This window comes from Schistocerca americana, chromosome 2 (assembly GCF_021461395.2).
Source record: "Schistocerca americana isolate TAMUIC-IGC-003095 chromosome 2, iqSchAmer2.1, whole genome shotgun sequence".
Taxonomy (NCBI): Eukaryota; Metazoa; Arthropoda; class Insecta; order Orthoptera; family Acrididae; genus Schistocerca; species Schistocerca americana.
This window is the reverse complement of record NC_060120.1, coordinates 569,457,865-569,482,634: the sequence shown is the minus strand read 5'-3', so window position 1 is coordinate 569,482,634 and position 24,770 is coordinate 569,457,865. Positions and strand designations below refer to the sequence as shown.

Below are 24,770 nucleotides of genomic sequence, written 5' to 3'. Positions count from 1 at the left end.
CGTAAATCAGGATGGCTGGAAGGGTATTTGAAGCGTCGTCCTCCCGAATGTGAGTCCAGTGTGCTAACTACATGCCATAGGGAGCAGGGGCTTCCCTAGCATTGGAATGCTTGCCAGCCCATCTGATTTCATTTGTGGTAGTACGTCTGATCTCGTTCCGTGGGCTACAAGTCGTGTAATCTCCTGCTCCATGCCAAGTGTGAATGCTGGATCTGGAGGAACCAGAGTCGGCATGAAAGACGCTGCAAGTGTTCTGGCCATAAGCTTTGCCTTCCCCTTTGCGGAGTATGCAGGGCGTCAGGGCCTTGTAGAGTAGGAATGCAGTGTTGCTCCATGGTGAAGTGTATGGCTAGCTTCCACACGCCAGGACGTGTGGCATGTAGCCCTGCTAGTTTCTGCCCCAACTGTTGGTTTCTAAATGTTTGTTCAAAGTGGTTCAAATGGCTCTGAGCACTATGGGACTTAACATCTGAGGTCATCAGTCCCCTAGAACTCAGAACTACTTAAACCTAACTAACCTAAGGACATCACACACATACATGCCCGAGGCAGGATTCGAACCTGCGACCGTAGCGGTCGCGCTACTCCAGACTGAAGTGCCTAGAACCGCTCGGCCACACCGGCCGGCTAAATGTTTGTATTTTCTCCCGTATTAGTCCCTGTAGTCTGTTAAAGCGCAGTTTATTGAATGGACTCCTGGTACGCTGCCACAGAGTCCACTCCACGCACTTGTGGTTCAGTATCCTGTGTAGTTCCGTGTCTTCAGTCTTCCTTCCGTGTAAAGTGTCACAGGCATGTGGTCTGTGTTCAGATCGTTTTCAGCCATAATGCTGAATGTGCGTATGATGCCCATGATGAGGACCACGTCTAACACGTCTTGCCTGAATTGGGCCTGTGCAGGCACATACGTGGGGACGTCCGGCCCTAGTACTCACATCAAAAAAAGTTTTGCATCACCTCGGTTCCGAGAGTTCCGGAAACTGTACAGAAAATTGGAGTAGAGATCAACATAACAATCAATTCTGCCCTTTTTATTTCTCATGAAAACCACACATTACATGTTGTACCACCATACAGCGAGACCTTCAGAGTTGGTGGTCCAGATTGCTGTACACATCGGTACCACTAATACCTAGTAGCACGTCCTCTGGCGTTGATGCATGCCTGTATTCGTCGTGGCATACTATCCACAAGTTCATCAAGGCACTGTTGGTCCAGATTGTCCCACTCTTCAACGGCGATTCGGCGTAGATCCCTCAGAGTGGTTGGTGGGTCACGTCGTCCATAAACATCCCTTTTCAATATATCCCAGGCATGTTCGTTAGGGTTCATATCTGGAGAACATGCTAGCCACTCTAGTCGAGCCATTCGGAAATTCACAAGATGTGCACGATGGGGTCGCGAATTGTCGTCCATGAAGACTAATGCCTCGTCAATATGCTGCTGATATGGTTGCACTATCAGTCGGAGGATGGCATTCACCTGTCGTACAGCCGTTACGACGCCCTCCATGACCACCTGCGGAGTACGTCGGCCCCACATAATGCCACCCCAAAACAGAATGGAACCTCCATCTTGCTGCACTCGCTGGACAGTGCGTCTAAGGCGTTCAGCCTGACCGGGTTGTTTCCAAACACGTCTCCAACGATTGTCTGGTTGAAGCCGTATGCCACAGCCATCGGTGAAGAGAACATGATGCCAATAATGAGCAGTCCATTCGGCATGTTGTTGGGCCCATCTGTATTGCGCTGCATGGTGTCGTGATTGTAAAAATGGACATCGCCATGGACGTCGGGAGTGCAGTTGCGCATCATGCAGCCTATTGCGCACAATTTGAGTCGTAGCGCAAAGTCCTATGGCAGCTCGAAAAGCATTATTCAACATGGTGGCGTTGCTGTCAGCGTTCCTCCGAGCCATAATCCGCAGCTACTGCAGCAGTAGCTCTTGGGCGGCCTGAGCGAGGCTTGTCATCGACAGCTCCTGTCTCTCTGTACCTCCTCCATGTCTGAACAACATCGCTTTGGTTCAGTCCGAGACGCCTGGACACTTTCCATGTTGAGAGCCCTTCCTGCCACAGAGTAACAATGCGGACGCGATTGAACCGCGGTATTGATCGTGTAGGCATGGTTGAACTACAGACAACACGATCCACGTACCTCCTTCCTAATGGAATGACTGGAACTGTTCGGCTGTCGGACCCCTCTGTATTTAGGTGCTTCTCATGCATGGATTTAACATCTTTGGGTGGGTTTAGTGACATCTCTGAGCAGTCGAAGGGACTGTGTCTGTGATACAATATCCGCAGTCAGGAGTTCTGGGAACTGGGGTGATGCGAAACTTTTTTGATGTGTGTATAATGTAGCTTCGGCCTAGTCCATTTTCGTATAGTTTCTTGCCGTTGGAGGTATGTATTCGTGAATTCCAGTCGGGATGTTTTGTCTTTAAATCTCCAGCAGAGATTATCCGCCGTGCTATGTTGATAACTGTGCTGATATCGCGTGTTACTTTGTTTTAAGTGGGTTGTAAAGTGACACCAGAGTAGTGTTAGCTCCGTTGAACTTGGCCATGACGTCCATAGCCTGTAGTCTCTCAAGCGGAGGCAGGTCGATGTCCGAGAGTCTTTGTGTATGATGATGGCTGTGCCGCCCACCTTCCTGCTGTCCGCTTGGTTGGTACATAGGCAAGCAGTGTCTCGTGCACGAGAGAGATTCGGATGCTCTTGTGCTCCATGAACGCTACCAATTCGGTTCTTTTGGGTACGATCCCGTTCGTATCCCACAACAGGATCTATGTTATCATTTGCGTTGCGGGGCTGGTGTGGTGCGTTGTCCTTGAGTTGGTGTAAACAGTGGTGTGAGAATAGTTTGTATGTAAGACCAGATGAGCGAGTCCGACATGAACTGCACATGAGGAGTTGTGACCCCTCCTCCATATCCTCATGATTATTTCAGTGGCTGCGAGTCCATGGAGTAACGTCTCAGTTATTATTTGGAATGTAGTGTTGATGTTGGATGTGTCGGCCTGTGGGCTATTGGTGGTGTTGGCGGCCGCTGGTGCTTGTGTTGGCGTCGGGTTTGCTCTGTCTTGTGAATCAATTGTTTCTGGAGTTGTTGTGGGCTCCTGTGAGGTCTCTGTGGTGAGTGAATGTGTACTGTGGGTCGTTGGGTTGGTGTTCGAGTTGTGTACCTGCGTGTTGGTGTCTTGTTAAGCTCCAGGTCCGACACACTGTTTTAATCTTCCAGTTCCCAGTCCAGTCAGCGCAGATTTAAAGGAGCTATCCTGGCATTCATGTTAAGCAATGTAGGGAAACCACGGTAAAACCTAAATCTGATGGCTGGTCAGAGATTCGAACCGTTGTTCTCCTTATAGGGTTATGGGAATGTAGGCACGCTAATCGGCTGCATAGAGGTAAGGTGTGTTTGATGTACAGCTGGTCACTAATGGGCCCAAGGGCTCAGTGCATGCTGTGGCAGTTTCTGCTTCCGACTAGATGACCGGTACAAGGAGGCCATGGCCGGAGATGAAGAAAACCCCTAAGCTGAGAATTAGGGCAGCTGTTACTTGCATGGCCTTTGTGCACGAAATGCTCCAAGAAATGGCGGAGTGTCAGACATTCTTAAGCAAGGCTATGTTTCAGCTGTCGGAGATTAGACAATAACTCACATTAAATATTGATGCAAATCTGAATACATTCGCGATGTCAGAAAAATGACATGCATCCAATTACACAACAATATCACAATATCTTTAAAACAATAGAAGTTAATATTTCACAGGAAACTTTAGGCCGAGCGCTGGAAGAAGGCAGACCCGCCTATGGTAATGTTCATGATTCAATGATATAGATGACTGATTCTTGACAGTGAATTGCCGCTTCACTACTTTTGAAAGGACTGTATATTTCGAGAGTCTGAATGTGATCCAGAGTAGGGCTCTAACTTTCACCGCTTGATTTACAAAACTGAGAAAAGACAGCGTATGAGTTACTATTCTTTGCTTTGCGTGTGTTAATTTGTGAATCATCATGTTGACCTCTGAACTGCTTTGTGCTGCTAAATTTTCGTAAATGGTTATTACAAAATGGAGTTATATTTCAGACTATTTAGTCTGGGATTTTTCTACCATTCTCATTACGCTCTCAACGAAATTTTGCTGCATTTCATAATGGTATTTTTGCCTGTGTTTTAACTGAATATCGTAAGACAACTTCCCAATTATTTGAGAAGTCATTTCTTGAATAAACGTTATTCAACGTAATTCTCTGCCGTCTACATCAATTACAGATGTTAGAATAGAATCCTTGTTATTTAATTATTCATTTAACTTCTATTTCATATTTCTGTGTATTTTATTCAATCAGAATTATAGCCAACGCACAAACTGTTTGACTGCAGGATCACAGTTACGGGTTGTTATTTGCAGCAAATTAGCTGCAGGGCATCAAAGCAGACGTTCGCGGCTCGATCCTGTGACTACATAGAGGTGTGCATAGCCGAAGTATATGAACAATATCAGGCAAATTCGTAACTGGTTTGCTCGTATGGACTGCTGTTTGGAAGGTAACCGTTAGGTACTATCGCATCCTGAAAACGAGTCCAGTGTCTTAATCACTGCGCTGTCATGCAGAAATATTGGGGGTGAGAAAAACCGACCGGTTAAAACCGATACCGGTATTTTACTTCTGAAGAACCGGTATCTATTTGATCTAGGTTATAAAGTTTTTATTTTTATTTTTTACTAATGACCAAGTAAAATCGCCAATTAGCTGTATCAGCAGCGTTAAAATATCTCTTTCTTAAATCAACCTCTTTTAAAAAGGCGTGATTTTTACTCGTAAAATTTGCATTGATTTGAAATATTGCGTTATCACAGAAAATGGGAAAGGCGATCAGTGCTATTTAAATAACAATGCCGACAGAAACGAATTGTAAACAGATGGTATCATCTTAATATACACTACTGGCCATTAAAATTGCCACACCACGAAAATGATGTGTTACAGATGCGAAATTCAACTGACAGGAAGACGATGCTATGACATGCAAATGATTAGCTTTTCAGAGCAATCACACAAGGTTGGCGCCGGTGGCGACACCTACAACGCGCTGACATGAGGAAAGTTTCCAACCGATTCCTCATACACAAACAGCAGTTGACCGGCGTTGCCTGGTGAAACGTTGCTGTGATGCCTCGTGTAAGGAGGAGAAATGCGTACCATCACGTTTCCGACTTTGATAAAGGTCGGATTGTAGCCTATCGCGATTGCGGTTTATCGTATCGCGACATTGCTGCTCGCGTTGGTCGAGATCCAATGACTGTTACCAGAATATGGAATCGGTAGGTTCAGGAGGGTAATACGGAACGCCGTGCTGGATCCCAACGGCCTCGTATCACTAGCAGTCGAGATGACAGGCATCTTATCTGCATGGCTGTAACGGATCGTGCAGCCGCGTCTCGATCCCTGAATCAACAGATGGCGAAATTTGCAAGACGACAACCATCTGCACGAACAGTTCGACGACGCTTGCAGCAGCATGGACTGACTATCAGCTCGGAGACCATGGGTGCGGTTACCCTTGACGCTGCATCACAGAAAGGAGCGCCTGCGACGGTGTACTCAACGACGAACCTGGGTGCACGAATGGCAAAATGTCATTTTTTCGGATGAATCCAGGTTCTGTTTACAGCATCACGATGGTCGCATCCGTGTTTGGTGACATCGCGGTGAATGCACATTGGAAGCTTGTCTTTGTCATCGCCATAGTGGCGTATCACCCAGCGAGATGGTATGGGGTGCCATTGGTTACACGTCTCGGTCACCTCTCGTTTGCATTGGCGGCACTTTCAACAGTGGACGTTATATTTCAGGTGTGTTATGACCCGTGGCTCTACCCTTCATTTGATCCCTGCGAAATCCTACATTTCAGCAGAATAATGCACGACCGCATGTTACAGGTCCTGTACGGGCCTTTCTGGATACAGAAAATGTTCGACTGCTGCCCTGGCCAGCATATTCTCCAGATGTCTCACCAATTGAAAACGTCTGGTCAATGGTGGCCGAACAACTGGCTCGTCACAATACGCCAGTCACTACTCCTGATGAACTGTAGTATTGTGTTGAAGCTGCATGGGCAGCTGTACCTGTACATGCCATCCTAGCTCTGTTTGACTCAATGCCCAGGCGTATCAAGACCGTTATTACGGCAAGAGGTGGTTGTTCTGGGTACTGATTTCGCAGGATCTATGCACCCAAACTGCATGAAAATGTAATCACATGTCAGTTCTAGTATAATATATTTGTCCAATGAATACCCGTTTATCATCTGCATTTCTTTTTGGTGTAGCAATTTTAAGGGCCAGTAGTGTATATGAAGATAGTAACTGTTCTCGAAAGAACAGATACCATTGATGACCGTGTAGCTTCTCTAGAATAAATGATAATTAATTGAAACCCTCAGCTGCCGACAGTTGTTGATATACCTCGACGGTGTGATATACACCGATGAATATCGCAACTGCAGGGACTTATCCCTTGCACGCTTCCCGTGAGACCCACATTCCCAACTGTCCACAGTCTACATACGTAATGTTATTGTTGTTGTTGTGGTCTTCAGTCCTGAGACTGGTTTGATGCAGCTCTCCATGCTACTCAATCCTGTGCAAGCTTCTTCATCTCCCAGTACCTACTGCAACCTACATCCTTCTCAATCTGCTTAATGTATTCATCTCTTGGTCTCCCTCTACGATTTTTACCCTCCACGCTGCCCTCCAATACTAAATTGGTGATCCCTTGATGCCTCAGAACATGTCCTACCAACCGATCCCTTCTTCTGGTCAAGTTGTGCCACAAACTTCTCTTCTCCCCAATCCTATTCAATACTTCCTCATTAGTTATGTGATCTACCCATCTAATCTTCAGCATTCTTCTGTAGCACCACATTTCGAAAGCTTCTATTCTCTTCTTGTCCAAACTATTTATCGTCCATGTTTCACTTCCATACATGGCTACACTCCATACAAATACTTTCAGAAAAGACTTCCTGACGCTTAAATCTATACTCGATGTTAACAAATTTCTCTTCTTCAGAAACGCTTTCCTTGCCATTGGGAGTCTACATTTTATATCCTCTCTGCTTCGACCATCATCAGTTATTTTGCTCCCCAAATAGCAAAACTCCTTTACTACTTTAAGTGCCTCATTTCCTAATCTAATTCCCTCAGCATCACCCGACTTCATTCGACTACATTCCGTTATCCTCGTTTTGCTTTTGTTGATGTTCATCTTATATCCTCCTTTCAAGACGCTATCCATTCCGTTCAACTGCTCTTCTAAGTCCTTTGCTGTCTCTGACAGAATTACAATGTCATCGGCGAACCTCAAAGTTTTTATTTCTTATCCATGGATTTTAATACCTACTCCAAATTTTTCTTTTGTTTCCTTTACTGATTGCTCAATATACAGATTGAATAACATCGGGGAGAGGCTACAACCCTGTCTTACTCCCTTCCCAACAATTGCTTCCCTTTCATGTCCCTCGACTCTTATAATTGCCATCTGGTTTCTGTACAAATTGTAAATAGCCTTTCGCTCCCTGTATTTTACCCCCGCCACCTTCAGAATCTGAAAGAGAGTATTCCAGTCAACATTGCCAAAAGCTTTCTCTAAGTCTACAAGTGCTAGAAACGTAGGTTTGCCTTTCCTTAATCTTTCTTCTAAGATAAGTCGTAAGGTCAGTATTGCCTCACGTGTTCCAGTATTTCTACGGAATCCAAACTGATCTTCCCCGAGGTCGGCTTCTACTAGTTTTTCCATTCGTCTGTAATGAATTCATGTTAGTATTTTGCAGCTGTGGCTTATTAAACTGACTGTTCGGTAATTTTCACATCTGTCAACACCTGCTTTCTTTGGGATTGGAATTATTATATTCTTGTTGAAGTCTGAGGGTATTTCGCCTGTCTCATACATCTTGCTCACCAGATGGTAGAGTTTTGTCAGGACTGGCTCTCCCAAGGCCGTCAGTAGTTCCAATGGAATGTTGTCTACTCCGGGGGCCTTGTTTAGACTCAGGTCTTTCAGTGCTCTGTCAAACTCTTCACGCAGTATCGTATCTCCCATTTCATCTTCATCTACATCCTCTTCCATTTCCATAATATTGTCCTCAAGTACATCGCCCTTGTATAGACTCTCTATATACTCCTTCCACCTTTCTGCTTTCCCTTCTTTGCTGAGAACTGGGTTTCCATCTGAGCTCTTGATGTTCATACAAGTGGTTCTCTTATATCCAAAGGTCTCTTTAATTTTCCTGTAGGCTGTATCTATCTTACCCCTAGTGAGATAAGCCTCTACATCCTTACATTTGTCCTCTAGCCATCCCTGCTTAGCAATTTTGCACTTCCTGTCGATCTCATTTTTGAGACGTTTGTATTCCTTTTTGCCTGCTTCATTTACTGCATTTTTATATTTTCTCCTTTCATCAATTAAATTCAATATTTCTTCTGTTACCCAAGGATTTCTACTAGCCCTCGTCTTTTTACCTGCTTGATCCTCTGCTGCCTTCACTACTTCATCCCTCAGAGCTACCCATTCTTCTTCTACTGTATTTTCTTTCCCCCAGTCCTGTCAATTATTCCCTTATGCTCTCCCTGAAACTCTGTACAACCTCTTGTTCTTTCAGTTTATCCAGGTCCCATCTTCTTAAGTTCCCACCTTTTTGCAGTTTCTTCAGTTTTATTCTACAGGTCATAACCAATAGATTGTGGTCAGAGTCCACATCTGCCCCTGGAAATGTCTTACAATTGAAAACCTGGTTCCTAAATATCTGTCTTACCATTATATAATCTATCTGATACCTTTTAGTATCTCCAGGGTTCTTCCATGTGTACAGCCTTCTTTCATGATTCTTAAACCAAGTGTTAGCTATGATTAAGTTATGCTCTGTGCAAAATTCTAACAGACGGCTTCCTCTTTCATTTCTCTCCCCCAATCCATATTCACCCACTACGTTTGCTTCTCTCCCTTTTCCTACTCTCGAATTCCAGTCACCCATGACTATTAAATTTTCGTCACCCTTCACTATCTGAATAATTTCTTTTATCTCATCATACATTTGTTCAATTTCTTCGTCATCTGCAGAGCTAGTTGGCATATAAACTTGTACTACTGTAGTAGGTGTGGGCTTCGTATCTATCTTGGCCACAATAATGCGTTCACTATGCTGTTTGTAGTCCGCCCCCTGTAGCTGAGTGGGAGACGCCTTTTTCCATCGATATAAAACAAAAAAGGTTGGCAGCGGGAAAAAAAAATAAAACAAAAAATTCAAAAAAAAAAGTGTGCAGCGCGACAGACTGTTAATCCTAAGGGCCCGGGTTCGATTCCCGGCTGAGTCGGAGATTTTCTCCGCTCAAGGACTGGGTGTTGTGTTGTCCTAATCGTCATTATTTCATCCCCATCGACGCGCAAGTCGCCGAAGTGGCGTAATGTCGAAAGACTTGCACCAGGCGAGCGGTCTACCCGACGGGAGGCCCTCGTCACATGCCATTTTTTTTATATGCTGTTTGTAGTAGCTTACCCGCATTCCTATTTTCCTATTCATTATTAAACCTACTCCTGCATTACCCCTATTTGATTTTGTGTTCATAACCCTGTAGTCACCTGCCCAGAAGTCTTGTTCCTCCTGCCACCGAACTTCACTAATTCCCACTATATCTAACTTTAACCTATCCATTTCCCTTTTTACATTTTCTAACCTACCTGCCCGATTAAGTGATCTGACATTCCACGCTCCGATCCGTAGAACACCAGTTTTCTTTCTCCTGATAACGTAATGTACCTAATAGATATTTGCCCATCCACTCATTACTCGCGCACACTAAGGTGACGATTCCCGTAAGAGTACGGGTCACGTGCGCGCATTCGCACAGACAAAGGTCAATGCCTGGTACCCTTTAACTATATATATATGAAGATAGTAACTGTGTCGTCTGTGGCTCAGATGGAAAGTGCGTCTGCCATGTAAGCAGGAGATCCCGGGTTCGGGTCCCACTTGGGGCACACATTTTCAGCTGTCCTCATCGAGGTATATATATCAACAACACCTGTCGGCAGCTGAGGGATTCAATTAATTATCATTTATTAGATGGTATAGGAATTGATACAGCGCTGCTGAAACAATAATGTCCCTGTCGCCATGTGTCGTCGCTTAAGACACGCATGTACGTGCAGTGTATAATATTTGGCGCCTATATGGTAGTTTCTCGTTGTCGTCGGGGACACCCGTTGTATTGCAGAATAGCACTAAGTAGCAATGAACTGCAATGCTTTATTTTCTTTAAAAGATTAAGATTTGTCTGCCATTTCTAGGAAATAATAAAAGAGGAAGAAATTATGGCAACAGTAATAAATTAAAGGCTTAACAACAATTCATTCATAATATACAAAAAAGAAAACAGAACGTAGCTGATCTGGTGCCTTTATCTGCTTTTAGCCCCTGAAAACGCAAAATGAACACGCAAAATAGAGTTCTTTAGACGAGGTTTCGACCCTTTACCAGTGACTATTTGTAATGTCCAAATAGTGATATGATCCCATATAACAACATGGTTTTTGAGCAGAGTCTTAAAAGCTTAGAATCAATCGATATAGTTTGGTGATTTTTTGTGGTACTCAACCGCTTATCACTTTTCGAGGAAGGCAGCGAACGGTGGACGGACTAAGTTTTCTTTTATTTGCCTATTTAATTTAATATTTCCACTCTATGTATCCTGAAACTGAGGGAGTCAGAATTTTTTAGTCTTTATTACACGAAATAACAAACCTAAAATCGGTTATTTCAGTAACAGGCTGTTTCGAGCGCTTTCAACAGCCTGGTCAAATGAAAAAGAAAAGACATAACCGAAAATCGGTTGTTCCAGAGATATTCACCATCCTGGAAACAGTTCCCTAGCCTGTGCTTAAACTATTTCTCCACAATATCCTTTCTTCCAGGAGTGCTAATTCCGCACAATATGCAGGACAACCTCTGTGACGTGGGGAGGTAGGAGGTGAGGTGCTGACGGAAGTAAAGCTGGGAGGGCAGTTCGTCAGTCAGGCCTGGATGACTCTGTAGAGCACGAAAGAGAAGTCCAGCACAGAGTTTGAATCGCCAGGGAGTTTCGACACAGAAACTGTTCATTTTCGAGTTCTAGATTCTGTAAGACCATAGCGTAATGATCGGCTGCAGCTTTACCTCCAATATTAGGCGAAAGTACTGGAGTGGTACGTTATCAACGCCTCAATCTGTCGGCTGTTATTACCGTTAATACAACTGGAGCCATTCAAGTAACTCATCAGCTGTCGGCGTGAAACTGGTACTCTTTCAAGAAAACTTTCTTTGACGGTGCCAATGACGAATTCGGATCCTCTGTGTAGGAATCAAACACGCTGACCACTCACAAAAGGACGCAGTCACCGGAACAACGACATTTACACTCATGCTCATAAATTAAGGATAATGCTGATACATCGCGAAACAACGCTCTGGTGGGCAGTTTGCGGGTTTAAATCACCTCGGGGTATGACCATGCGGTGCATTTCACCTGCGGTCTTCGCACAGTGGTGTTGGCAGCAGTACACATACACAGAGGTGTGTTGGTGCATGTCAGAGTACTGTGCAGCGAGTAAGTGTGAAGACGTTTTCAAGCTTGCTACTGGTGACTGTGTGTTGAAAATGGCTGAAAGAACACATAGTGATGACGTTATGAGGGGTAGAATTCTAGGGCTGCTGGAGGGTAGTCAAATACAGCAGGTCGTAGCACGGACCCTCCGTGTGACACAAAGTGTGATCTCAAGATTATGGAAACGATTTCAGCAGACAGGAAACGTGTCCAGGCGCTACAGTATGGGACGTCAACAGTGTACAACACCACAAGAAGACCGATATCTCACCATCAGAGCCAGCAGACGGCCACAGAGTACTGCAGGTAGCCTTGCTCGGGACCTTACCACAGCCACTGGAACAGATGTCTCCAGGCACATAGGCTACAGACGACTGAACAGACATGGTTTATTCGTCCGGAGACATGCAAGGTGCATTCCACTGACCCCTCGTCACGGGAGAGCCCATAAAGCCTGGTGTCAAGAACAAAGTACATTGTCATTGGAACAGTGATCCCAGGTTATGTTCACGGACGAGTCCAGGTATAGTCTGAACAGTGATTCTCGCCGGGTTTTCATCTGGCGTGAACCAGGATCCAGATACCAACCCTTTAATGCCCTTGAAAGAGAACTGTATGGAGGCTGTGTTTGACGGTGTGGGGTGGGATTTTGATTGGTGCTCGTACACCCCTGCACGTCTTTGACAGAGGAACTGTAACAGGTCAGGTGTAGTGGGACGTCATTTTGCACCAATATGTCCGCCTTTTCAGGGGTGCAGTGGGTCCCACCTTCCTCCTGGTGGATGATAACGCACGACCCCACCGAGCTGCCATCGTGGAGGAGTACCTTGAATCAGAAGATATCAGGCGAATGGAGTGGCCTGCCTCTTCTCTCAGTCGACGTATCGCTGCACGTCTTCAAAGCCCTACGACACTTCAGGAGCTCCGACAGGCACTGGTGCAAGAATGGGAGGCTATACCCCAGCAGCTGCTCGACCACCTGATCCAGAGTATGCCAACCCGTTGTGTGGCCTGTGTACGTGTGCATGGTGATCATATCCCATATCGATGTCGGGGTATTTGCGCAAGAAACAGTGGCGTTTTGTAGCACATGTGTTCCGGGACGGTTTTCTCAACTTATCAGCAATACCGTTGACTTACAGATCTGTGTCGTGTGTGTTCCCCATGTGCCTATGTTACTAGCGCTAGTTTTGTGTAGTGCCACGTTGTGTGTCACCACATTCTGCAGTTATCCTTAATTTATGAGCATGAGTGTAGTTGGGTACTTCTTACTTCTGCTGCAAAGCATTGTTGGGAAATTTGACTTCTGCCGCCACACTAACGCTGAACGGCGAGTACTGCGCTGCAGAGAGAGGGAGTGTTGTGTCCACCCACACAGACGTGTGAAGCGTGAGGACAGCGCCTCCGGGCGCGCGGCCAGCGGCGGCAGGCACTCTCGATTGTTTTGCTGAACTGGCGGGCACCTGCCTGCGACCACTATATTTAAACAGCTCTGTGCCCGTCTGGCGCGTGGATCCCGTCCCGGCTGAGTCCCCACCGAACTGCATCGCTCTGCCGTAAGCCTTATAGCAACATATGCCCCCATGTCGTGCGCAGCGGTGCTCGGCGACAAAACAACGGACTGGTATCAGACTGAAAAATGGCTCTGAGCACTATGGGACTTAACATCTGTGGTCATCAGTCCCCTAGAACTTAGAACTACTTAAACCTAACTAACCTAAGGACATCACACAACACCCAGTCATCACGAGGCAGAGAAAATCCCTGACCCTGCCGGGAATCGAACCCGGGAACCCGGGCGCGGGAAGCGAGAATCCTACCGCACGACCACGAGCTGCAGACAAGGTATCAGACTGATGTCGAACTGATAGTAAATTGAACACGAATAAAACCGCAAACAGCTGTTAGTTTATGATTTATACACGACCGGTTCGCAGCGTTAAGGCAGCATCTTCAGGTGGTTATTAGCGCCACATAGATTAGCACACGTAGATGCCCCCAACGTTCGTAGTCACAGAACCCAATCCCATGAAGAGGGGAATTGGCCAACAAATAACACCTGGCAGAGCACTGGGGCGAGTAGTGCAGAGGACGATGCACAGTAACAAATTGGTCAGAACGGAGACTGAACATCAGATGATAGGAGCCCCATTCATAATGGCAAACCCTGTTGTTCGCTGTTGCGGCGTTAGACACTGGAAGCTGTCAGCGAGAGGGTAGAACCTCCAGTGTTCTGCCCTCGCGACAGCCAATGACAGGGTTTGCCATTATGAATGGGGCTCCTATTTGATGTTCACTCTCTATTCTGACTAGTTTGTTGTTGTGCCTCATCCTCTGCACTATTCGCCCCAGTGCTCTGCCAGTTACTATTTGTTGGCCATTTACCCTATTCACGGCGTTGGGTTCAGTGACTACGAATACTGAAGCGTCTCCGTGTGCTAATCTGTGTGGTGCTGCTAATCACCTGAAAATGCTGCTTTAACGCAGCGAAACCGGTCGCCAAAAAATCATGAATATTAACGTTCACTTTACCACGAATTCCAACAGCTGTGGCTGACCATATTATAAAGTTGTATGTGACGCTGAATTATTTTAGTTGTTCATTTAGTGGTTGTGAGAATACAAGAACTTTCTCATGTCATCGACTTCCTGAAGGTACATACAGGACATACCTTTAGAGCTCGCCCCATAAAGGTAGACACAGAACGGAGTGGAACGTCAGAACATTCCACAATGCATTTCAGATGGTGGCATTCATACATCTTGGCAGAAGGATAGAGCCGAACCATCGTCAAGTTTCCTATTACAGATTAAAAGTTTTCTGATTTTTTCCCCTTTACTTGTACTGGGAAACCTTACTTCTTTCCAAATTTCGTGATTCTACGTCAACGGGAAGTACCCTATAGATTTTAATGAGTGAGTTTGAGAGTATCAAAATATGTGTCATAAATGGCTGTATCTTTTGACAGCGTTGACTTAAAAGCTTCAGTTTTTTGCACTGCCAAGAGACCGCAAGTGGCAAATTTCAGCTTGATGTATTAACCCGTTCATGAGAAAAAGGTTTTATAACAGTCGGACAGTCAGACTACCAGAGAGACAGACAACAAATATCATGCCACAGGTATGTTATAAGGGTTTTTTCTCGAATGAGGTATGGAACCCTAAAAAAAGACAAATATATTAAACCGAAAAGATTTTGGTTTTACAATATCTGGAAGGGAAAAAAACTTACACTGTGTGTAAATAACTACATGAATACTACAAGTGGTAAAAATTTTGTTAAATAAATCTTCTTATGATATGAAAAAGGCAACTCTATTCAAGGAGTAAAACATAGTTTTTTATGTTATTTGGGATTTAGAAAGTGATCCAAATTCAAAGAATTTGTTTGACGTGTCTGCAAGCATGTATTCTCTCTAGAAAATAAATGTTGACGTTTTGAAATATTGAAAGACAGTTTTTCTTATTTTTTTATTTTCAGGAGCGTGATAAATTTTTCATAGTAGCTCTTCAGGAACAACCATTGCGGCTTTTGCTTTGGCCACTAACAGTCTCTACTCTCATTAGTCGTTACTTCAGAAACCTCCACTGTTGTTCACTCTCCCCCATCATCTCTAAGGCGGACAATATCTCGAACACCCGTTCTCGCCGTTCAGTGAGCTAAGGGACGTGGCGTCATGACGTTCCGCCTAGTGTGAACACAGCGTCATTTGATAATGACGTCATCTTCCATTCCGTGACATTCCATCGGTGACCACTGTGAATTGATCTTAAATGAGCTATACACATATCACGGCTGCAGGTAGCCCCAAAACTCTGGGACGACAACTGCACAGATGGTAGAACAGTCTAAACTGAACGTTTTCAGACAGGAAACTAATGGTCGGAAATAGATGTATAGTTTTTCATTAACGTATTCGGGATCAGTACTTTTTTCTTTTTTTCTTTTTTGTCCCTGAGAAAACAATCTTATTCTACATTACCTACCGCTTTGCCGCTAAAAAGCGTTGTACTATACATGGTGAAATATTTGTTTTTCAAAAAACTGGATGTTCCAGTTTTTGAACAATAGTGCCAGGACAGCATCGATCAACATCTGTCATATCCCATTTTTGGAACAGCAGTCGTGTTAGATTACAGCATAAGGAAACAACGCATGAAATTTGTATGACGTGTTTATTTCTTAACATATGAAAAATTAAATAAAAATTTATTGAAATTGTGATAAAATATTTTACAACTGATACTTCCTTCCAGCAGAGTAATTGCTACATTCAAGACAACAGGTAAAATATCGATTCTTATAATACTAGTACCACTTCTCACACGGTGATGTGGATCAAATTACATTTAAGGACCGAAGGCATCTAATGTTCGTCGAAGAGTAGGTCGTTGGTCATTGGAAGTCGAGGAGAAGATGGGATTTGGGAAAGAAATCCTTTTCAAAGAAAACATACCAGCGTATACCCCAGACTAATTACAGAAACCTGGAAAAACTTAAATATCGATGACTATAAAAGGAACTGAACCCCAGCCCTTCCGAACGTGTGTCCAATGTCTTAACCACTGCGTCTCCTCGCTCAGTCTTCACAAACGTGGGGAGACCAAAAACACCTGGCCGTATAACCGAATCCCGTTGACTCGTTATGTGCAGGCTATTTTGCCCCATGTCTTTCATTATTTTGTATCAATGCCTCATTAACTGTCCATATAACAGAAGTTTTTCCAGTTTTCATTCAGTGATTGTCACAGAAGTTCGACTTTATTAGGAATGAATTTATCATTTTCAGAAACATCAACGTTCCTCATAATTTACAATAATGTCTTTCGGGCCATACCATTAGAAGTATGTAATCTTTTTCTGACAACTGGTAATCTTTTCAATGCATTTCTAAAAACCGACAGTAACAGATACGAGCAAAACTTGCAAAAGAAATTTCTCATTTCATTAGCAGTCAAGTTCAGCTGCAGATTTTTAGTTTTAAAAGCGTAATTGTTTCTGTTACTAGCACTAATGGGTAGCAGATTCGCATCAACAAAAATTAAAACAGATAAATGGGAATGTACGTTTTATTCTGACACTGAAATTATTAGAGTCCTTTACTTCCCTTTGTCAACTGGAAAGCCACAATAGCATCACTTTCTTTGGAAATTGGTATTTTTATCTTCCATTTTCTTTCATTTTAGTTGAAGTTCATAAGGTCTTCTTGAAGGATGTTCAATGTATTTCATTTCATTACTTCTTACAGCCGAATTTTCATCAACAGAAGTTTATAAGTTTCATCAATGAAGTATCCTTACAGCATTCATTTTCTCGACGCTTTCAACTATGTTAGTAATGTTGCATTATGTTTCCAGTGTGAGCTTTATCTTAAAGATATAGTCAAGGTTTTCCTTTTCTTCGTTGCTCCCGTCTTCATTTGAGATCCTTCCATGTTATGGACGAGCTATAAAAACATCTTATTTAAGCAAATGAGGACTCCCTTTCATAGTTATGGTTAGTAGTTCATCGTAAGAGCAACTAAATTCAGTGCGATTAAAAATTTCAGTCGCCCAGGTCAGTCTCAAGCCGTTATGAGCCTATAGTGTCGTGCTGGTACACAGACTATCTGTCCCTGTACTTCTAAGGCGTGGTTGTGACTTTCGATATCTTTTGCAATGAATTTTTAACGAACCGTCGGTTAAGTGAAACGTCCAGTGCTACGAACAAAGAAACAACATTAGTTAGGAGAATAAAACGCATATTATGATAGAAAAAAATTAGTTTCGAAATGTTGCAGTTCAAAAAGGTAATATACAGGGAGTCGACAAAAATATTAAAATACCGCGAGAAACGCATGCTTGAACTGAAATGCAGATGCTAGGCAAGCCTGCTAGTTCTTCTTTTAGTATTCAACCCTGAGGTTGGTTTGCAGCAGAGTGCCATTCCTCTCTTCTGCTTCCTCTTTATTTTCATGTACGTGTTACATCTAACTTCATTCCTGATCTGTTGCATGTATGATACCTTAGTCACCCCCTCCGATTCCTTCCCTCAATAGCTCCTTCTGCTATTGTTCCAATGATGTTGTTGTGTCTTAGGATATGCCCTACAAGTTTGTTTCTTCTTGTTTGGATGTGCCTCCAAAGATATCTGGTTTCCTGTATTCTTCTAAGCAGCTCTTCATTTATTACTTTGTCTCTCCAGCTGCCGGCCGGTGTGGCCGAGCGGTTCTAGGTGCTTCAGTCTGTAACCGCGCGACCGCTACGGTCGCAGGTTCGAATCCTGCCTCGGGCATGGATGTGTGTGATGTGGCTCTGAGCACTATGGGACTCAACTTCTGAGGTCATTAGTCCCCTAGAACTTAGAACTAGTTAAACCTAACTAACCTAAGGACACCACACACATCCATGCCCGAGGCAGGATTCGAACCTGCGACCGTAGCGGTCTCGCGGTTCCAGACTGCAGCGCCTAGAACCGCACGACCACTTCGGCCGGCTGTGTGTGATGTCCTTAGGTTAGTTAGGTTTAAGTAGTTCTAAGTTCTAGGCGACTGATGACCTCAGATGTTAAGTCCCATAGTGCTCAGAGTCATTTGAACTATTCTGTCTCTCCAGCTGATCTTCATCACCCTTCTATAGCATCACATCTCCAGGACCTCTACCCGTCTTCTCTCTTTACTTCCCGTAGTCCAAGTTTCACATCCGTGCAGGACCACACTCCAAACGAAAGCTTTCACGATACGTTTCCCTGTTTTCAGACTGATGTTCTTGCTGGTGATTAAGTTCCTCCTCAGATTAAATGCAATTTTGGCCTGTTGTATTCTGCTCACAATTTGTTTCCGGCTTCTACGTCCCTTGTGACTTTGCTTCCCAGGTAGGTAAATTCCTCTGTCACTTCCAGCTCCTCTCTTCCAATTCTAATTCTCAGAGGTTCATATTCTGCTTGTGTACTGCATACTATCACTTTAGCCTTTTTCTTGTTTATTCTCATTCCTTACTGATAGCATAGAATCCTTTCCATTGTTCTGAGGACTTCCTCTAGATCTTTTTCTGTCTCCGTGACTATAGCAATAGGATTTACATAACGTCCCATGTCTATTATTTTTGATCCCCACTTCAATAGTTTCTCGAACTTGGCCAATTGCTTCATGGATGTAAACGTTGAATATAAGAGCAAGAGGAGAGAGAGCAAATCCTTATCTTACCCATTTTCTAATATTTGCTTCTTGTTCCTGGTGAGAGTTCCTAATCACTGCCACCTCGTTCTTATAGATACACGGATGTCTGTGTATTTCACTCCACGTCTTCTCAGGACTCTGAACATCTCTTGCCAGATAACGTTTTCAAATGCCTTTTCCTGGTCTACAAAGACAATATAAGTTGGTTTATTTTTCTGTAATTGCTTTTCGATAACGAGTCTCAGTGCCAGAATCGCCTCTCTTGTTCCTAACCCCTTCTGAAACCAAACTGATCTCCACTCAGCATATCTTCCACCTTCTCTTCATTTCTCCTCAGAATTATTTTTATGAAAATTTTTGATGCATGTGATATTAGGCTTAAAATTCGGTACTGTTCACATTTTGTAGCTGCTGCCTTCTTTGGTATAGGAATAATGATACATTTCTGGAAGTCTGTCGGTATCTCTTCTGTGTTATAGATGGATCTGATAAGTTGAAGCAGCACCATTATCATGCTGTCACCAGCGTTCTTTATTAGTTTTGCAGGGATGTCATCAATACCCGTTGCTTTGTTGTCCCGTAGTTCTTTTACACCTTTGTCAAATTCTTCTTGCAGAATGTCATCTCTCTTGTCATCCTCGTCTACTTGCTCTTCTCTTCCTATTACTTCTTCCGAAAGAGATGTTCCGGCATACAACTCCTCAATGTATTCTTTCTATCTCTTCACCATGTCTTCATTAAACAGTATTTTCCCCTCTTTATTTTCTGTTGTACCTGAGAGTGTTGTTTTACCTTTGTTAAAAAATGTATTTGCTGTTCTGTAGGCTAAATCAGTTCTTCCGTTTTGCATGTTTTCTTCCACTTCCCTGGACATTTCCTCAAGAAAATTTTCGTTTGCTTTCCTAGCTTCTCTATTGGATAACTTACTTTGTCTTCTGTATTCAACTTTCCCTTTTTCATCAGTGACATTTCTATATAATCTCCTGTTTTCTATAAGTTCAATAACATCTGCTGTAATCCATTTCCTCTTGTTTTTGGGTTTAGTTTTTCCGACTATCTTTTCTGCTGCTCTGTATATATCAGATTTAATTTGATCCTAGTCTTCATTTACTCCACCATGTTGAAAGTTTTTAGCTTTGTGGCCTGTTTCGTGAGCATAACGGTTTGCCAGTCCCTCGGTTGTCAATTTTTCTGGTTCTCCTTTAAGTTTTACTGATTTCTTCTTCAGAGATTTGAACACGAGTGAACTTTTCATCAGGTCCAGGTTATGGTCACTGCCTATGTCTGCAGATGGACAGCTCCTGCAATTTTTTGCCTGGTTCCTAAAACTTGCTTTCACTAGAATGTAATCAATCTGCTGTCTCCTCAGATCTCCAGGGGCCTTCCATGTGTATATTCTTCGTTTGTGATGTTGGAAAAATGCGTCTGCAACAACTGACTGGTGCCTCGAGCAGAACTTGATTAGTCGATCTCCTCTTTCACTACTTCTTCCAAGTCCATATTTGCCAGCAATTCCTTCCTCCGGTTCTTCACACACAATCGCATTCCAGTACCCCATGATAACTAGGTTTTCATCTTCTTTAACATTTCTCATCGCATTACTTCGTATACTTCGTCAACGACTGCATCTTCTTCTTTGGATTTTGGCATGTATACTTGTGTTATCACAGTGTCCTTTGGCTTTTTTCAAATTTGACTAGTATTATTCTAGAGCTATATTGCACATATCCCTTTACACGTGAACCATAATTTTTTCCTCAAAATTATTCCAACTCCACCCATTCCTGGTCTATCTTGTTCAGTTCCACTGTGAATGAGTCTGTATTCTTCAGACCAGAAATCACCTGGCTGGGGCCGTCTCATCTCCGATATGCGTAAGTTACCGATTTCCAGCAATCCATTTCAAGTTTTAGGCTTTCTAGTTTGCTACACTGAAGCAGTGTTCTCACATTCCAAGCTGCTATGTTAAAATTGGGATTCTTTTCCATCACCTTGTCTGTATCTATTGCAGCCCCGTCCGGAGATCCGATTGGGGGAGTATTTTTTCTCCGGAAAATTTTACAGAAGATGCTGGCATGTTTTACCGCTGGTGCTTAGGATAAACGTAGTTCTTTAATGTGGTGGTTTCCCGTTGCCTTCCACATCCTGTGCCGTTGACCGTTAGCTGGTTCTTCCGCCTTTGGAAATGATTTCTCATTTCCAGGGGAAGAGGGTGTCCTGCCCAGCAAATGCTGGGGTGATGACTTATCCCGGTCATCCCTCTGTCCCTATCTACGTTAGCCATCACATGAAGTGACGTTGCCCACTCTGCCGCATGGAGATGTAGATCAGGAATTTCCCTTCATCGGGTCTAGGACCTTAACGGCATTTCCTAGTCCCTCCAGTACTTTAGAGAGAATGCCTGTTAGTTACGCATTTGTATTTGACTGCGAACGGCACTTGTGCAATGTTCTCAGGAGTTGCAAGTTCAGTCGTGGTCATAACAGTGTTCTGTGTAGTTGTGTTAGGTCGGAACTAAGTGAATTGTACATGGGTAAATTGTTGGTGGTAGTATTGTGGATACTTCCATAAGCATGGTAGCCTAAGTGTTTGGTGATTCAAGAAACAGCGAATCGAAAATTTTACCGCGCATGTGGAAGGCGAAAGAACACCATCCGCTAAGTCTCAACGTACATGAAAGCGTTTGTTGAACGATGGTGACAGACCGCCATTGAAGAGGATTGTGACGAAAAACAAGTGGACGACAGCAGCAAAAGTCGCTGACGAACTGAAGTCGCCCTCGTGAAGCCTGTCAGCACCATGATAACAGGAAGGAAGCTCCACTACCAAATAACTGCAGGGAGAGTTGGAATTACAAAACCACTCCTCCGTGGTGTAAATGCCGTTAACGGGAAAACGTGGTGCGGAAGCCATAAAACCTGGGCTATGGAGCAATGGAAGAATGTGGTTTGGTCGGATGAGTCCTGTTTCATACTGTTTCTAACTTCTGGCCAAGTTTAAGTCCCAAGAGGGAAAACGGCGGGTGTTCGGTGATTATATGGGTAGCCATATCGTGGTATTCGATGGCTACCGTGCAGGGTCGCATTACTGCCATAGATTATGTGACCATTTTGGCTGAATAAGTCTTTACCGCGGTACAACGTTTGCTCCCGAATGGTGATGCTGTGTTCCAAGACGCCAGGGACCCTCTTCACACAGCTCGCATCGTCCAGGGCTGGTTTTGTCAGCACGAGGATGAACTGTCACATATCGCCTGGCGATCACGGTCAGCAGATTTCCGTGTTATGGAGACTTTGTGGGCAACTTTGCAGAGAAGGATGGACGGCCGCTTAACTTGCCACTATTTTGCGGGAAGAATAGCATAAAATTCTCTTGAAAACCATACAGTTCCTGTATTTATCCATTCCCATACCACTGGAAAGTGTTTTGAACGCCAATGGTTTTCCTACGCCTTTTAGGCCTGATAATGTGTTACGTTCGTGGAGTTTCCATATTTTTGTCCAACAGGATTACAATACTGTAGCGGATGATAGGTGGTAACAATTAAACATTACTTGGAAAATGAGGACTTTGCATCATTATGTTCAACATGTTGGATGAAAGGTTAATTAAACATTAAATTAAAATGTCGTAAGATATCAGGTGTACGTATGACGTTTCTGTCAGTCCATAGTTTCAGTGAAGTATTAGCAAAGGACAGGTAATTACGCTAAGGATATTTCAAGATTTGTTTAAAGATGGCTTATGTGATACTATAAAATCAGCTAGAATTTCGCTTCATCCATCTCTACGACAACTTTTTGTCTGATAAGTGTTTCTAGTTCACGTCATAATAATTTTATTTATTTATTTGTTTATTTTTAAGTTGAACCAATACGTCTGTGGATGATTCTGAGCAATGTTATTTCCATTCCTACCATCTAATTTTGTGTTAATTTTGAAGGTGTGAGGAATTTGCGCTTCGCATTAATTGCGACGAATCTGTCATTCATTTTGTAATATCTTTCTAGACTTCACGTCACTGATTCGCTGTTATTTCTTCATAGGGAACGAAACCGTCAGATGGATCGGCGTACGAGGTGCTACGAAACGAGAAGGTTGGGAGGTAAGAGCTAGGTCAATCTGATCCTCCATCAACCACTCTTAAATGGAGAAAGAAGGAAAAAATCAATAAAAAACCAAGTATAGTAATACGTTTCCTTGTTCTGCCGATTTCTATCTTTTTTGAAAAAATATTACTATTTTTACATAGCTGATTTGAGTGCCAAGAGCTTTCAAGAAAATTTAGTGTCTCATTATTATTACGAACGTTAATGATATCTATTAATCAGTAAAATTATTTTCAATACTGTGTAATTCTAAATAAGTTACTTAATGATTGAATAATTGTATTTTCGTTGCATTCCATTATCGTTGCTGTATTTTCTTTGTGGTGATATTAATTAGTGCTTTCTCAGTACTTTTACTAAATCTACTATTAGTCTTGTAAGTATTGTTTCATCTTTAACGGCTTTGTTATTTGATCTTATACATTACGAAAATGTGAAACCTATCTGTTGCACATAAAAAATTAAAATATATCGCCAGCCTCAGTCACTTTTTAGGGAGAATGAAATGGAATGTTCTCGTAGGCTTCCTCGTAAGTAAAACAATAAAGTAGGCTCACTGGTAAGATGGCAGGAATATGTCTATAAAACACTCATGTGACCTATCCTAGGTTCCAATACCAACCACGACCAACAGGGGATATTCGACGTTCACAAAGAAGGGCGGTACGAATGGTCACATGTTTCGTTAAAATCCTTATGGGTTTGTTTGGCGCAAGAGAAGACATCAACAAAGTGTCGAAAAACGTACAAAGGAAGACGCTTAAAGATAGACGTCAGTTGTCCCGCCATAGCCACTTACAAAATTTCAAGAATATGTATTAAGCGAGGAATGTAGGAAGACACTACAGCTTCTGTATATTGTTCCCTCAGAGACCGCAGAAAACAAAATTAAATTATTTACAGCACGCACAGAGACATTTAAGCAATAATTCTTCCCGCGTTTCATACGCAACTGGTACGTGGAGAAATTTTAATAACTGATATAATGGGACGTCCCCCTGCTATGCACTTGATACTAGTTTGCAGGGTAGTGATGTAGACGTAGATGTAGACATAAACACATAGGTACAGATAAAATGGAATTTGTATTTGCTCACGTAATTACTGTTTTGGTGAAGCGTTTCCTTCGTCTGTGCCACAGAGCTACCTTGAAGTCCTACGGTATTTGGCTCGTGCCCGCTGCCATAATGCACACCTGGTTTAGATCGGAGTTGACACACCGAAGAAGACTCAATGAACAAGAATTCTCTATGGTGCAACTGGTAGGCGAGCGCCAGCTCCCTGAGTTCTGTGGTGTTCGGTTCAGATTCGCTAGTGTTCGCTCGTGTTCCGCTTGTTGTGTCTTTTAGTGAACCGTGAAAGATAGTTCGCCTTCTCTCCGCTTCGGCGCTAGCAGTACTGAGGTTTTTCGGATGCTATCTTGCCTACATTTGTTGTTAATATGAGTTGCGTAAGCGATGGTGTGGTCTGAAGAAAATGTAACCCTGTTGATAGACGAATATAGATATTATAGGTGCTTCTGGAATCCAAGAGGTGCACAGCGAAAATACAGAAGGAAAAGAAATATGATTGGTAGAAAATTGATGGCGTACGCAAAGAGCCAACTGGGGACGGAGAGAGAAGACGAATTTATTAAATGCTTGCATCATTATAAAGCAAAAGTACAATACATTCCTTGAAAGTAAGTGCGAAAATGTATCTACGGATATTACGCTGATTAAAATTAAAAATATACGAAACACCGAATCATTATCGTTGCTTACGTTCATGGTAGCTGTTATTACAAGGGGAGCTTAAAAAGTTTACGTTCGAAGTCCTTACAATCCTTGGTATGCCAATCAGGTAAAACCGC

At 43.2% G+C, this 24,770-nt stretch overlaps 1 protein-coding gene across 1 annotated transcript in view; it reads left to right on the top strand.

Moving 5' to 3' along the window:
- LOC124595546 (SET domain-containing protein SmydA-8) overlaps positions 1 to 24,770 on the top strand; it is a 262,407-nt gene that overhangs the window by 71,290 nt on the left and 166,347 nt on the right. The window contains exon 2 of the mRNA XM_047134324.1: positions 22,856 to 22,914. Within this exon, the coding sequence (XP_046990280.1) occupies positions 22,856 to 22,914 (59 nt within the window). The remainder of the gene's footprint in view (positions 1 to 22,855; positions 22,915 to 24,770) is intronic.